General features: G+C 39.3%; 1 protein-coding gene across 3 annotated transcripts in view; it reads left to right on the top strand.

Annotated features, from left to right (window-relative positions):
- The window catches only part of ADGRD1 (adhesion G protein-coupled receptor D1), a 151,310-nt gene that overhangs the window by 80,435 nt on the left and 53,606 nt on the right, over positions 1-17,269 (top strand). For all 3 annotated transcript variants that reach the window (XM_086623544.1, XM_086623546.1, XM_086623545.1), the window contains 2 exons: positions 2,416-2,489; positions 3,924-4,047. In XM_086623544.1, the coding sequence (XP_086479670.1) occupies positions 2,416-2,489; positions 3,924-4,047 (198 nt within the window). The remainder of the gene's footprint in view (positions 1-2,415; positions 2,490-3,923; positions 4,048-17,269) is intronic.

Genomic DNA, 17,269 nt, shown 5'->3' with positions numbered 1-17,269 from the left:
AATGGCACTGAAAAGCCTTGTAAGGCCTACGTCGTATGTGTTAAAACATGGGACATATTTTTTAAGAGAAGTAAATAGGCAAATTGATATGGACCCATCTTGTATATGCATTATTTACTTGTTCTTTTCTCAGAGACTCTGTAGCCTGTACTACTTCGTGTAGTTCTTTGTCTAATGAATGACATCTGTGTTTAGAGTTAAAGATGGAGAAAAACAATAAATTGTCCCTTGCTAGAGGTGCTTAATCGAGGGTGAAACATACATCTGGGATTTATTTGTGTAAAAAGACATATGGCTGAGGTACTGTATCTTCTTCCAACCTGACCCTGCGGTGCCCTTTCCATTTAGTGTATTAAGAATCAAGATTTATCTAGAGGTGTCTTACAAATCAGAAATGACAGTTATTGTATGATCTTAGCTGTTATTACAGCAGATCTTTCTCTCTCTCTATTTTTTTTTTTTTTAGCCACTATTTGTCTGTCATACAAGTGAAGTAATTTGTAATACAAACTGACTATGTGTTCTATCAGTTGCTTACTTCAGGGAAGCTATAGACGTGATGGACATAACATTATATAGCATAAGGGGCAAACATTATGCTACATGCCCTTGCTGCTGGTAAAACAGAATGAACTCTGCCAACAAAACCACATTAACTGAAGTTACAGAAGGCAGCTTTCCACTTTCTGAAAGGAACAGGAAGTTCAGAAATGATGAATCTAGCATGGAACATAGCAGTTTGATCCTGAAGCGTGGGGCTATGAGAAGGTAGCCAGCGATGGGGAAGGGCTTTCACAGATGAGGAAAGACTCCTCTGTATTAATTAACATCATATACTTGGTTTTACTACACCTCTCTCACCACAGCTGGAAAGAAAGTGACGTGAGCAGGTTGGGGGTTATATCAGTGAGATATTTCCTGGTGATGGGGTATGTGAATCTTGTTTAATTATCTCTTCCTAGTGTGGCACACGTGAGTGTGTGAGGTTTTACCATTTGCTTTGCTCCTCTCATGGAAAAAGGCTACAGGATGTCACTAGAGTCAAAGGGGAAAATAGAGACCCTTGGCAGATGAGTGGCAGCCTTTCCTTTTCACAAAGCTCTGCTGCTGTGACTACCCAGCCTGCAATCTCAGCTATTTCTATGATGAAGGCTTAGGGAAAACAGGGTGAGTCAAGGAACTAGAAATTTTGTCCAGGGATGTTGCTCAAGCAGATAAGAAAATTCCATTTATGTTATCCAGAGATGTGAGTTAAGAAGTAAATGGCCTTATCTACAACATAGCTGCTTGAACTGTGTGGAAATCCAGCGTGAATGTGAGAATGTCCTGGGTTAGGCAGAAATGCTTTATTATCACTAGTAAGGAGGGAACTGTGCTACCTTGTGCCTGACACTCGTTGTTGGACTTGTGGGAGAGGAGAAGGAAAATTGCATCAGGGACTTCTTGTACTTGGTTGAGTTGCAGTATGATGAGATGGTTGGGTTTTTTTCCCTTCTTTCTCTAAAACAAGGAAAGCAATGCTTGGTTATCTTGTGGCTCGACAGCAGAATTGTGTTCCAATAATCCTGGGGATGTTAATTCACCAGCAATTTGTTTATGTTGAAGAATCTTGTAATTAAAAAATTGCCTTAAGGTAGTGTCTAACACAGTGTGCACTTGGGGATTTATGTATTAGACAGAGTTGAACAGATCCTGGATATTCTCTAGTTTTTATGATTTGTCTATAGCAAACTATTGCTTCACTCCAATATAATTTGAATTATTTTGTCATTAAACTGTTGTAATAGAATGGAGAATGGGGTCTCAAAGCTTCCTGAATGGAGGATATTGAGTTAGTGGCTAAATCTGTTTATGGAAGATAGAAATTATGTCATCATACTGCTAAGGAGTGTTAAAATAAAATCTTGAATTATGGCATTGCTCTTTCAGTTTGATTGTATGTTTTAAAATAATCACTATTGTGGAAAGAAAACGTCTGTGAGCTGGTCATTGCAATGCACGTATTTCAGTGTTATTAATCTTAAAATGTGAGATTTTTATTGCCTAATGAGAACAAAAACCAACAAAGCCAAATATATGCTGAAGAATAACACCCCAATCCTGCAAAAATTAACACATACATTTGTGCTTATATACAATAAATAATTTAATTTACTTAAATGGGATATGGATTTCTTGCTCAGTGACATGAGTTTAATCTCAGTGTGTAAAATTAAGACTGAATACCAGCCTTTGCACATTCAGAATTTGTGTTAAAGCCACAAAGACTGACAAAGCTTACTTTCAGTTATGCTGTGTTAATCTAAAATAAGTCTATTGAAGTTATTATAACAATGAGAATTTAAAGTAGTTGAGTAGCAGAACTTGTTCCTTTTTAAGCATCCCTTCAGTGTCTATATTTTTTTTATTTTGCAGACTGCCAGACAGTACAGCCAAGCACTAAATAAGAGTAACAGAGTTCATCTTTACTGTGCATTTCTGGACTATAGGTATGTAAGATAATTTCAAATTCTTTAACTTGATTGAACTAAATTGCACATAGTTTGTGATGCTAGATATTATCTATATTGTTCTTGCTCTCTTTCGTTCATGGAAATAGTTAAAAAATTGGAGCCATTTGTCCACAAAAACCACAATCTCATAGTGACTTCTTACCATAAATTGTTCACAGACACTGTGTTAGGTAGGTAGTTGAAAGACTGACAAATTTTGGAATCAAAACTAAAATGCAGACTGATACAAATTGTGCTTATCTTAGTTTATGAGGATGTCCTCTTGGGCAGATGCTTGGATGTTTTAAAATGGCAAATCTCCAGCAGAGCCATTGTTTTCTCTGGATCTGTTCCTGTGTCACAACACCATGTGAGACCAGTATTTCAGAGCTGTGAGTTTTGGCCAACACATGGAATGAAGAAATATTATGGCCCTGAATGCAAATTAGAATAAAGGGAAACAAATATCACCTTAAATTTCTTTCTTAAAGTAGGAACATGGAAAAGCAGTAGCTATTTTTTTTTTTAGCTCTGAATGTATCTCATCTGGTTTTCATTTCCAAACATGCTGCTCTTACTGAATTGAGAAAGAATACAAATAGTGAATTTTGAATTTCATGGGGATTAACAGTTTTTGAGCCGTAACGATATAAGCCTAATTAATGTAGCAATGGCCCACAATGCTGTGATCCCTCCTATCCAGCATGCACATAGGAAGGTCACTGTAATTGTTTTATTGAAGTTTTGTTTCAAGTATGTTGAACTGTCCCAGCTGTTGGCAGTTACTCGTTGTTATGGTTACTCACAAATTATGATAAATTAGAAACAGATTTTACTGAAGCGAATTAATATGGCTGGGGCATTGTTCCTGTACTCTTTTCCACTGGGGCTTGAGCCCTTGGGGCTTGCCTCAGAATGGAAACTGAAATATGAAATCTGTCCTTCCAAATGAGTTTTAATTGTGTCAAGATGGTCTTATTCCCTAGTGCATAGCAGTTAAAGAATAAGTAGTTGGTTTCTGACCTACGACAGACTTTCTTTGAGAACTCAAGGAGGTCCAAAAGGACAGAAGAAGGGTGAGGTAATACCTATCTTTAAAATAAGCACCAAGAAAAATACAAATCACTCTGTCTAGCTTCAAGACCCAGAGTAATATCAAAAGTAATACATGGTTAAGAAGCAGGCAGTTTGGGTGGGCAATCTATGGTGCCTGAGCCCATGGAGCCCCCCAGACATGTGGCTGTTCTGGTTAATGTTTTCCCTAAGGTTGTTTTCATGATAGAATTGAGAAGACATCAGCAGGGTTTGTGGATGCACCAGCCTGAAATGGATTTTAAATCTTTATCTCCTGTATAATAAAAAGCATGTCAAATTAACCTGCATAAAATGCATTTTGATGGAGATTATGTTCCATTTTTCTGTGCTTTCCAGCAATGGGACTGGTGTTTGGTCTAATGAAGGTTGTGTACGTGAGACTGGAGACCTCAACTACTCAGTGTGTCTCTGTAACCACCTCACTAACTTCGCTATTCTGATGCAAGTGGTGCCTCTGAAGGTGAGATTAAGCAAAGGGGTAAATCTGTCTGTTAAAAACAAAGCATAAATACATCGGTTGCATCCTCACATGACATCAGTAAAGGATTAGAACTGGGCTCATTTTTGCCCAACTCAGAGTTATTCCACATCTTGCTTTCTGGGACGATGTTTTAGTACTTCTTGACTATATTTATTTTTTTTTTAATTTTGGGAACTGAAATGGAGCATGAAATGAAACACATCTGTGGTAGGTGGGAATTCTCTTTACTCTCACCCTTTTGGCATGATTTCTTAAAGTATTAAGCAGGAAAAGCAGTAGAGGACATTGTACAGGTGACCCTGGCTTTTATGATTCATTCTCAAGACAGAGACAGATGAGATGCGACTGTTTAAGGGTTTTGGTAACTAGACTTGTGGAATATAAACAGTCAAGCTTGAACTCCACATGAAGCAAGCTCTGCTGCCAGCTGGCCCCTACAATTGTTTCTGCCAGCTTTCCGAGTGCCTCCCCGCTGCTGTTTCTTCACCTCGTTGCCAAGCAGAGGCTTGTGTAGTAGGAGCATGAGAAAGAAAATGATGCTTTAGAGTTGAGAGTGAACCCTATATGTCTAATTTTCTCTATGCTCGGTTCCTTTGTCCAAAGAGTTATTGAGCAACCCTCTTTTCAGCTGGAATATGACACTTTACTTGTTTACCCAGGACCTTATGCTTTTTATTCATACTCATCACTGGTTTCAGATGAAGCTTTGATGGAAAACACATTACTCTCCTCACTAGATATATTCCTCTCTTCATGATGCCTTATAATGCCTTGAGTTTTCCTCAGAGATGGAGCAGAGTGTCTGCTCCTTGCAGGTGAAGTGCTGGTTTGTGCCAGCTGAAAGACTCCCTCTACAAAACTCAGCACCAGACAAGGTCAGCCTCATCCTGGATCTTAGCAGACAAACAGACAGCACTGCCATGAGCATGAGAAATATTTTTTTACTGCTTTATTTGAGTGTGCTACTGTCAGGGAGGATCCAATGGAGGTAGTGATGAAGCCCTGCTCAGACTATCCTCTGTTAGTAAGTAGTGAATGTATACTAGAAATCATTTACAAACCACCCATTCAAAGAATTGTATACTGATTGTCTGTCAAATTTATACTCTCTGAAACATTCTCAGCTTTCTACAGACACCATCCTAATAATATAAATTAATAGACTGAAGAAGAGCTTCAGTAGGACAGTAAGGGTCCTGAAGAAGAGCTTCAGTAGGACAGTAAGGGTCCTGCTGTCACATTTATCACCGTGTGCTGCTAACAAGCCTGGTGTCCTCTATGGTACAGCTTAGAGAGGTTTTGTCAGCTCTGTTGGTGTGGATGCATTGACTATATGGCCATGTTTCAGGCGTCTGTTAATTGGTTTGAATGATGGGTTTGCTCTTCTTTCACACGGTAGCTTTGCTGACTGCTGCTGATGCAGGATGGGCTGCACGTGCTCGTGAGGGCAGCACAGAAGTTCCTGCAGATAGACACAAAAGCCAGCTTGCAGCATAAGGGAACTCTAATGAGGGCTGTACCACCGAGCAGCTCCAAAGCCTTTTGAAGGAATGAATCATCCCAGACTGCTATTAGGAGTTACTGATTCGGTAACACTGTTAGCACAACTACTCACACAGTAATCCTGGTTAGATGGCATAATGCCATCGAAGTCAGGGTCACAGTTTAGAACAAGATGGTCTGCTATTCAAAAAGCTTAATTAGTACCCACTGCCCTTTGTATTGGTCTAACCATTTGAAGATGGGAGTATCTTGTTCAGGTCACGCAGTTTTCATCTGACCATTATTGTCTTTATTACTTGTAAAGCACCTAATGACCCCAGCTGGTTTCCAAGTATCATTTTTCTAGGAACGGTTCATACTCATAATAAAATGCAGCTTTGCCTGAAGAGCTTCCCATCTTGTGAGACAAAAGCAGAATGGGAGAAATGTGCTATTATTAACCCTGTTTTAAAGAGCAATATACAGGGATATAGCCAGGATTAAACAGTGTCCACCAATTAAATGCCAGTGAAAGACTAGTTGATTTTCCACTGGGGAATAGTTCTGAAAGGTTTGACTTTCAAATAAACAGATTTGAGATTGTCATGATTAATGGAATGCTTCAATAAATTCTAATATTATGCAATATTAGTAATTAAAGATCAAAGATATTTCATGTCAAAGTCTTTGGAATCAAGCTTTCCTAAAGAGATCTGAAATGCATAACTAGGAAAGGCTGGACAGGAATGGACTGTCCAGTTCCTCACAGTTGTTTAATGGTTCTAATGTCAATATTTTCTTCCTCTATAACTTTTTGATCTAATGCATTTGCATCTGCCAGAGTGGGCGTGGAATATTTTTACATGCTTTTTCTTTCTTTATGATAATTTAGAAAACAAAATGAAAGCGCTGCTGAGATGTTAACGTGGATGTGTAAGACATACAGATCCAGTCACTCTGATGCATAAAAACATTCCTTATGGGACATAATACTGTAAAGTCTGTATAAAATAGTTTGGGTTTTTTTTTTAATGAAACTTAATTCCCATCATTTTCCATTGTATTTTGACCCCATCCACCTAAAATTCCATTACTGAACAGAAGAAAGAGGAGAATCTATAAATTTGTAGAATGAAAAGTGAAATGCTGAAAGGTGATAGGAGTATTTCCAGTATAGAGTCCGTATGTTCCTGGTGCAAAGCCCTGAGAATTTGAAATGCTTGCTGCAGCTTTCAATGGAAGATTGTGCAGGCTAGGTAGAAAATATGCATTAATTTCTAACCTCTTTAAGTTCACCTAAAACCAATTTTTTCATGTACATCAATTGGCAGAATTTATAAATGCATTGTAGCATGGAGAAATTTGGGTTCATTGGCCTGCAGGGCAAGGAGTCTGAGCTATGCCTTGACACGGCTGCTCTGACCTGCCCTCCCACCACCTGCACAAGCTTCATGTTCCAACGAGGTGGCAATGAGAGTGGGCCCAGTTGGGTCTCAGGTGCTATTGCTGCTAACAAGCCGATGAAGGATGTTGTCACTTCAGTGTGCTTTAATTCCAGTTCCTCTGGTTTGGCTGTTAGGTAGTGCCTCTCTCCGAGTTCGTCAGAAAATCTCATCCCAAATCTTTGACCGAGATCTATCCTTTAAATTTACTGTTTAGGATTATCTTGTGGTAGTAATTTTTTTTAACCAGTGAAAAAAATTGTTATCTTCTTTGTGTGATTGATGTGAAGTTAAGATTCGAGCAAAGATAAGCAGCCTGGCTTTTGAGCTATACAAGCTGACTATGCTCAGTTACAAATTCCTAAAACATTTGCTAAGTATTTGCTCCACATGTCTAAGCAATAGAGCCTCCTGAATCAACTAGACAATTGGAAACTTCTCCCAGGCGTCCTTGGAACCCTCTTAAGTAAATGTTAAAATGCTGTGGATTTTAAACACATATGTGTGTTTACTCACCGTGCTCTGAAATTCATGAGCCAAGGTTCAAAGGGCCCGTATAAGTCACCGGTGCAAATACCAGATTGTCAATGCTCGAAGAAATTGTTACAATGATGTTATGTTCAATCTTGAACTTTTGTATATTTAATTTTCCTTTTCATAAATGGAGTTCACACATAATATGAGACAAGAAAAGCGAAGGTGGGAGTATGTAACTGCCCACATTTGAACAGTTCCATTTATATAGCTATTGTACATCTTTGGCCGTGTAAGTAGTACTAGATGGAATTTTTTCACATGAACACTATTTTTGACAGAACGTTTATTTTTTGTCTAGATTATGTTTTTTTTACAAAAGAGATCTGCTTTTCATGACAAATGTGAATGAATTATTGGAAATGGATTACCTGAAAACCAGAGAGGTTTTCATCAAAAGCTGTATTTTGGTACAAAAATGTGACTTCATTCTTCATCGGAGTTCTACTTTGGGTTCTTTATGCTTCCATTTTCCTACAGAAGGTATCATTTCCCTTTCTGTCCATTGTATGGATAAGTGTAGCTCTCAGGGTAGAGCAAACGGGCAGACATCCTCTCTGTGGGCACCATAACAGCCTTTAACCTAATGCACTGCTCAGCAGAACAGTAAAACCAGGTATGAATAGTTCTATCACCCCTTGCAGAAAGGAAAGCAGCTGCACAGAAACAGGGGGGGGGAAAAAAAGAGGGAGATATGAACAATTCTAAAGAGACACAGCTCAGACCAGCTGGGAGAACATCCCTAGGGAGAATGCTGCTGACGTGGAATTCCATGAACTCTTGAGACAAGTTAAGTGCGATAAGTGTTCTGACTGTCTCAGCTCCTTTTCATGAGACTGATTTTTCTTTTTACTTAAAAAAGCAACAAACGAACAAACCAAAACAAAAGCTTTCTGTTAGTTGTAGGGTTTTAAAGAGAGTTTGCTGTTCGCAACTGGAGAGCACAGCATCCTCTGAGTTCAGGCAAAGCCAACGTGTCTCTAAGCAAAAAATGCTGAAAATAAGTGACTTTTCTCAGAAATAACCTGCCATACAACTACTTGCGGTGAGCATTTCTAATTACCAGAGAGCTGAGCTTGTAATGATAACTATTTGTCAAGGATGGTGGCTTTTTCTTCCAAGTTATGCTAAATTCAAGCAAGAATCTCCTCGTTTAACTCCCTCTCCTTGTTCCTTCACGTGGTCAGTCTGGTTTTTTCTACTTATAGAACAATAGCATGATCCAGACCTTGTCAGCCTTGATGAACTGTGCACTGCCCCAGTGCCTCCCTTCCTGCTAGGACTGGTCCAGCTCATTTTCATAACTTCACCAATGTCCAGCAGATCTCTGTATATATTTCCACAGTTTCTGCATTTCTTGTGGGCACAAATGCAGAAATTTATTCTCAAGATTCTTTACCATTGAAATTTTATTATAAGGTACAGAACTATATTAATAATTTATGCACCTGGCTTGGAGAGGAATTACAATGTCACACATGGATTTAATTTTGCCTCATAGGAACAAAATTGTAGGATGTCTTGCATCTGACAGTGCTTTCTCCTGAATGCTTGAAGTATTGTGAGATGACGAATGCTGACAAATTGTTAGATGTTTATGGAGCAGACTGTCAGGTGGGTCTAATTTCCAGGGAGCATAGAAATGCAAGAAAGTTCTTAGGAACAAGCTGTGAGTTCTTGATTTTTCTTCTTGATCTTTACTCAAAACAGGTTAGATTAATTCAATCTCTATTCTACTGTATGCCAGCTGGAAGTAATCTCCAGAGACTGAAATCTGCTGAGATGGAAAAGCATTCTTATTCCAGTATTTCAGAGAAAGAAGATGAAAGAGAGAGGTCACAAAGAAAAATTTTAAATTCTGGAATTTAAAATGTGACAAAATGAACCTTCACTCTAAGATCTGTGTGCTATAGAGCAGTGTGTGAAGAAAAAGAACTTTGAGTGCTGTGAATTAGCTAAAACCAAGCTTGGATTACAAGTAGAGTTGAACACTACTCCAGAATTTATGTTAGTTTCAGCAGGAGCTTGAAGGCACTATAGTCACAGTGATTGTGAAAGAACGGTACGAACAATACTGCTGATGAGCTTGAGTTACATGTGTGCAGTTTAGCTGCTTTCAGGGATGCAGGGGATTAGCAGTTGTAACAAGTTTATTTCAGGAATGAAATGACAATCTTGGAAAAACTTACAACCATGTGGCGCTCAGATGTCAGCCTGGCGCTGACCTGTTGCTCTGCTGATTGAGTCGGCCCATGTGGAATGCCGAATTTATTTGTGTCTTTATCGCTCTGCTGTTAGTCTGTATCATGGCTGGCCCAAAGTCGTGCTTGCTTGCTGAGATTCATTTATCATGTTGGTTTTAGCTTGAGAAATGATAGCATCTGTTTGGAGTTTTGGAGATCAACTGGTTTAGATGAATAAATAAGTTAATTGAAGGTAAAATGTGACCAAAGATGAGCAGAATGTTCCTGAAGGGACATGTTCAGCCCTTGATTGCCTTCGTGAAGTTGCGTGGAGGTAATTAAGGTCAGAACATGACCAGAATTGGAAACTTAGTTGAGAAGTCTTTTCACAGCTCTGATCAAGTTAGTAGGATTGAGAATTTTACAGTTGCATCTCTCCAACAAAATGCATCAGTGGGACATTCAGAGTAGTTGCATAGATATTAACTATTTCATGTACCCCTCCTCTGGGAAACTCATTGCTCTGATCAAGGTTCTCTTTCTGATGGGGGAAACTGAGACAGAGTAAAAAAAGTCCCTCGTAGCAAATCATTGCTAAAGCTGCACTCCTGGGGATTCGTGTCTGTCCTTCTCCTTCCTTGATCCACAGAACAGTGTTTCACCGTTTGCTTCATCTGGTGCAGTCAGAACAAACCCGTACAGCCAGCTGCCCTGCAGTGTTATAGTTAGGGAGACAATGGTGCATTAGTGCAGCTGTGGTAGGAAAAATAAATAATCCATTTGGTTTGACATGTTTACACTGGTTTATGTTTGCTCCTTCTGGAGAAAGTCCAAGCAGAGGGCACTCAGGGTGATGTGCTCCCTGTGGTGGTTTTCTAGTAGTACTGCAGTACGACAGTGCTCCGCTGTGCCGCAGGCTTGAACCCGGGTAGGAACAGCAGAGGATGGGAGATGAGATGTTCCCTCACGTAGGCATCCTCTGCTGGCACAGGGCCTGGGGAGATGCCAACCTGCAACGCCGTCTCCTGCACCGAGCACCCAGCGGTTCCTCCTGCTGGTGGAGGGGTCCTGTTCCTGGGGCAAGAGGGACGGATGAGATCGGGAGGAGAGACATGAGCACAGACAGAGGGATGTCATAAGGTGCTTCCTAGACAGCAGGAAGCAAACCCAACACGGAGTAAGCCACATTTCAAAAGCACTCCAAAGAAAATTCAGACACTATTATTTTATTTTGGGCAGCTTTACTTCCTCTCATCAGTCAGTGGGGCCCTATGCTCCTGCCAGGAAACATGCCAGCCATCTGGCAGTTTTTATTTTTATAGTGATCCAACAACTACAAAGCATGCCAGGCTATTTGTACCATCTGCCACATAAATGTCATTTCAGCAAAAGGATGGTGGACACCTGGGGACCCAGAGTTCAAGAATCCTTTTAAAGGGGAAATCATTGTCTCCCACAGCAAAATTGAGTTTGGGATCTGGGTCCCCCTCCCTCAAGTGACCAGTGCAGGGCATAGCTGTAATATTTATGGCTCCTAGACCATTGTCTTAAATTGGTTTTTTTCCACTGTTTTTCCCTCTTTCTGTCTTTTCCAAATGTGAGAGTGTAAAAATGACTGCTATAAAGTGCACATGTGGATGGACATTTCCAGCAAAGTAATAGTGTCATACAATCTGTAGTAGAAATTGTTCAGGATTTTAAACACATTTTCTGCATTTCTAAAGCTAGAAATGACTTCATTTTTCAACCCATTTGTAGCTCTTGTTCCATAATTCAGAAGGGAAGATCAATCAATATAGTTCAAGCTGCCCACCAATGGGCCTTGAAAGCAGAGAAGCATTTATAAAGGGGAAAATATTTAAAAACGTCTGATCTTGCAGCTGGAGCTATAGAGACAACTCATAGCATCTTTAGGGAGCCCAGGATTTTGAAAAGGCTTGGGGATTTGGCTGTGAGATTCTATTTACAAAAGGAAAGACATCCCAAATTTCTTTTTTTGGGGCAATATGTGTGGTTTTATTTTATTTTTCACTGTTATAGCTGAGTTTGACAGCAAGTTTTGACAATGTATGTCTGACGGAGAACAAAGTGCACCTATTTGTGTTTATAAAGGCTGTTTTTGAAAATTTCCTAATATTGTGATGTGCTTAAAAAATATGGGGGTAGATGGGTAATTTATGTTTGAAGCATTGTCTTTTTAAATCTAATATTACAGTTATTAATCAAACATTGCATTCAGGGGACATTAAAACAGCAGTCTGAAATGATAACCTTTTTTCTTAAATTTTTCAGCCAGCTGAGGTTCAGATTGTATACTCTAATAGGACAATGAAATGGAAATAATATGGCATTCTCCGATTTCTGCTGTTTTGTAATTTTAGTATAATTACTTTTCTCAGCATGCTTTTCATTGCTGGAAACATAAAAAGAAAAATGCCTTAGTCCAGTATTTTTTCTTTTGTGTTGCATATTTAAAAATTTGATAGGCATAGCCATTTTTTTGTCCTTGTTTATTACCGTTGACAGTTTATTTAACTGAAGGGATCTCTACAGACGGTTTAGACAGCCCTTACCCATCAGATGAACAAAGATAAATCAGCCTGTGTGTTTATTCTACCATTGCTTTGTAAACTTTCTTTGCTCTTTCTCACTCTCTCCACTTTCCCCTCCATTTTATTGCAGTAAATGTTGTCTCCGTGGAGGAACACATCTCGCTGATGTGTTCACAGTGTGATTGTGCATCATATTTCTTTTGTCTTTACTGTGCTTATGCTCATCTTTCCTGAAAATTGAGCACTAATCTTGATTTTTAACTCAGAGCCATTGTTTCTTCTTTTGATATTCCATTTTTATGCCGGTACAGCTCTGTCGATTTTGATGGGAGGAAATAGGAGACTTTGTGGTTCTGTCCTTAATTCCATAGAATTACATGGAAAAAGATGGACTAATGCTGCAGGATACCAAACCCCTCAAAATCCTTAGAGAATTATTTGGCAGTTACTGAATTTCATTCAGCAGAGGAGAACAAAAAGAATTACTTTTTATTTTAGAAAAACACAAATATTTAAGAGTGCTAGAATGGTCAAAAGAATTCTTTTGTTTGAGAAGTATGAAACAGGACTCTATTTTAATCAGAATATTTAACAAAATAACACAGACTTCCTTTCAATGGTAAAATAAGAGCTCTGAGCCATTTGGCAGCGAGTTCTTCTTGCTGACCAAAGGATTTCCCCATGCAGTATAAAAATGTTATGATACGGCACCTATATCCATCACTGTTCTCTGTCGAATATCTTTAAATGTAATCATTCTGTCCTCTTGAGTTCAGTTTGTCTTCTGTATTGGCCTTTTTATGCCCTTTCTCCCCGAAGTGTGGTGCAGGGGAAATTCAGGGCTGGGTACCTGGAGACTCTTGGCTGCGGTGCAAACCACAGCTAGCCACAGTCCTGAATCGAAATGGACATTTCTGAATCAAAGCCCAAGCCAGGGATAAGGGAGGTAGACATACTGATTTGCACGGAATTTTACTGGAAGCTGGGTATTTAATTATCTTCAACTGCTCTGAAAAATCTCAGACTCAGAGTCTGGCAAGAGACCATCATTTCTCTGCCTGCAAGAGCCTGCTGGACCCACGCTGGGTTTTATTCTCCTCATAGCCCTCTCTGATGGACTTCAGTTTGGCTGTTAATTGGAGAACAGGATGAGTCTGCTCTTGCTGGAACAGAAAGTAGAGAACAGATGTACGAGTCTTAGGCGTATGGGCAAAAGCAGCTCCTTCAGTTTCATAGCGGATAATCGGCTGTAAATACAGCATTTAACATTTCTCGAGAAGCACTGCGAGTCTTAGGCCTGAAACGAAGGCAGAAAAAGCACAAATTACACAAACAGAGATATGAGGAAGAGCTTACAAATATCTACTTCTCTCATCCCCAAACTTTATTATAATTCGGTACCACTTTACAACTTGAGCCTTTCCTCTCTGCTGTGTTTCCTTCAGGCTTCGTTTGAACTGAAAACTTGCTGTGTGCGATCTGTACTGAGCAGATTACCTACTCTTTGGTGACGTCTTGCCCAGAACTACTTTAAAAGATGACGTGGGCTTTTCAAAATACTAATTAATACCTTGGTAGAGATAGTTGAAAAATTCTATGTTTTTCATGTCGCAGTGAAAAGTTTTAACTAAGCAGGCAGCAGGCTCGGCTGGCTGTAGGAAAGCCTTCCTTTAATCCCAAAAAGCTCCCTTCGTAGCACTTTATTGCTGATCACCAGGAGTTCTGCAGATCATAGACAATGGGAATCCAAAAGCAGTTCTGCTGGAAATGGCTGATAAAGATGATTGTGCTGCAGAGCGTGACTCTCAGAGGCTTTTTTTTCACTAAACTTGCGGTATCTGATACATTGGGCTTGAGAAAAGAAGCCTCTGAATCAAGTTAGACTTTTTTTTTTTCTGTGAGTAGTGATTGCGTTTAGGCATGGCCCCACCAAAATCGTTCCTGTGGTCTCAGTGAGCAGGCTGAGCCTCCTGAACTAAACACAGATGTTAATTTGAAAAAACATTGTTGTTTATGTACCTAACAAAGTGCTTGGCAAGCTGAAGGAAAACAGAGATTTGTATTGTTATTATTATTTAATATATAAATAAAGGCCTCACTGGGCTGAAATTGAATTTCAGCAGCCTTTCTAGAGGCAATTAAAACCATTAGCTTCATCAGCCAAGGCCAGCGTTTTAATGTCTCTGAAACACTCAGGCTGCCAAAGTTAATTATTCATCCTTTTCTTAATTGGATTCAGATTGCATTTTAAAGGTGCAGCTTCCGTAGGGTTGGCTGAGCCTGAATTTTTCACCCCGACCTCTCCTCCCTTCCCTCTCCCCAAGAAGTGTCTCATAAGATATTGTTTCAAGCCATAGCAGAAGGGTTTGAGAGTGGATTTCAGCCCAGGCCGGTGGCTGATCATCTCTTGGCAGATCCCAGTCGGTTCGATAAACAGAGTAAAAAACGTACGTCGTTATAAGTAACTTCATGGTAGGAATGCTTCTTTGGGATGGAAGGCTGACCAAAAGGGACACTAAAATATAACTTGCTCTTGCGTTTGAACTCAGGGAAAAATACAGTTGTCATGTCTTACATTTCCACCAGTAAACAAATAACTTTGGTTTCATAAAATGTACACACTGTGTAAGTACATGCAAAAATATCATGTTCTGTGTTCTGCTGGTAAGTAAATACAAATGATAGGTAGGATATAGTCCTTAGATTGCAGGGCTCTTTTTTTAAGACTGTAAACCATTTTTTGGGTCAAGTACTTGTCTTTTTTAGGAAGAAGATGGATTGCTTTTCAGAAAGGAGATTTCAAAAGTAGTTTAGACAATGAAATTACTGCTTTTGGTAGCTAAATTGTGAGGTTGTAATTTGGTTTACGGACAAACCCTTTCAGGATCAGCTATGACTAACCTTGTTTTAAGTATTTGAACTCAGCCCTTTGTCTGACGTGTTGCCTCTAAGGCAGACATAGAAGGATATTTTGCAGTATGTGAAGAAGAAAATTTTAGATTAGTGTTTCCCCAAAATGTCCTTTCCTTTGGAGAAAGCCAAAAGTAGCCTTTCTGCAAAGCAGGAAACATGGCAGCAACTGCCTGAGAGATGAATAATAAGACAAAGGGACAGGAGTGCAAATTTCACACAGAAGGAGGTGCCACTTGGAAGGGGACACTGGACAGGGAGAGCCCAGTGCTGCCCAGACAGTGCTTTGATCTGACCAGTTGCTATTTTCTTCTTTTAGATTTGTGATGGGTGGTTGTGCTGTGTGGTATATAAAGTTGCTGATTAATGTTACATAAATAAATTGTCTATTGTCTATTCTAGATACAGATCAAACAATTTTTCATGTTCAGCCTACTGAACACGGCTTTCAGCCTCAACTGAACTTTTCCAGGCACTCCAGAAATGAAAAGTACCATCCCATTGTAATAATATATTTTTGTCTTCCTGTGCAGTTATTTTTAAGTAGAGGTAGTTAGATGTCACTCATTTTCTTGTTCTTAACAATATCATAAAGGAAAAATATACATTTGGAGTCCGATATGGAATCTTTCCAGAATCGTTTCTCAGGCCAATCAGTTGCCTGTGAGTTTCCAAAATAAAAATGTTTGGCAATGTCCTAACTTCTTTTAAGCGTGAGAATGAGAGTAAGACAATAGACTATAATATTTCAGATGGGTGTAACTACTGAAACCTCATCTTTGTCCATGCTATTAGCCATACTTGCAAGGTAAAGGGTGTTACAGCCTGAAGTAAAAGGGTGGGATTTTTATATGGAATATGAATTTTTTTATTTGACCGTTTGTCAAAGCTGAAACTAAGAAACATCTGTCTCTTAGCGTTCACGATTACTAACACTCATGTCTGCATGAGCTATTTTCCTAGCTTTTCAGCTCACTGCAGAGTAAGAGAATGACCTTATAAACTCAAAGACGCAAAACCTTTTAGAAGAAAAGAATAATTTAATGTAGATTGGGACAAGTGTGAGAATTAGGCTCATGGGACTGCTTCGCAGATTGCTCAATGTTTTATTTGGTACTTTTTAATGCTATTTTCTTTAGTAATAGCATTACAGCCTGATGAGCATTTTTGTGCTGACTACAAGATCATTCCAAATTACTGTCTTACATTCCACGTCATGCACAAAGTCTGAAAATTTTCAAGAAGACAAGCTGAGGTAAGATGAAATCAGCTCGTATCAGAGCACTGGAATTTATAGGAAATTGTTTCTTAATTGATGATGTACAACACTTTGATAATCCAGGTATTTTTAAAAAATTGCATGCTTGTTATCCCTTACAATGTGAACATAGACACACAGCATCCAGCTGTGCTCTAACAGCTAGGTTGTGAGAAGTTGGTAGAGATCTGATATCATAGATACAGGTTCTCATCTTTCCTGCACCATATACCTGTATTCAGAAATGAGGCTCCACACCCTGGAAATTATTCCAGGCCTTCTTTTCATACTGTGTCCTTCCACCTGCAATCCATATAACCCACAAAGGAGCTGGTTTCACCGGCTGGAGCTGCTGCAAACAGGGACCACTCTCGTTGTACCCCTCCAAGCCAACAGTTCAGTTTGAGAACAGCTATCGCAGGCTCCACCTTTTCCTTTTCAAACAAAAAATCGTTCAAAACTACCTACAGGCTTTCTATCTCTCACCTCAGGCAAGGTGAGAATGTGAACTACAGTGATGTTGCTTTTGAAATAGCTGTTACCAGACTGATGAGGGTATTGATTTAAGAGCATCATTCTTAAAGCATCATCAGATTTTGGTTGCATTTACCAGAGCAAGAGCAATTTCCATTTCATATATGTGAGGACCTTCAGGTTTGAATGAATCTTCTACATTTTCTTGGTAAGAGATTTTTTTTTTTTCCTATTTCAATTCTAAGGTATACAGGCTTTACTTGGGAGAACTTCATTCATGTCTTGTCTGTCCCTGCAGGAGTTTCTGAAGGAAGGCTGAGCTAAAACCCAGAGAAAGACTTTCTTAAAGGCATGGTAGTTATCACA

This window comes from Tauraco erythrolophus, chromosome 19 (genome assembly GCF_009769465.1).
Source record: "Tauraco erythrolophus isolate bTauEry1 chromosome 19, bTauEry1.pri, whole genome shotgun sequence".
NCBI lineage: Eukaryota > Metazoa > Chordata > Aves > Musophagiformes > Musophagidae > Tauraco > Tauraco erythrolophus.
Note: the sequence above shows the minus strand (reverse complement) of the source record. Positions and strands in the feature narration are given on the sequence as shown.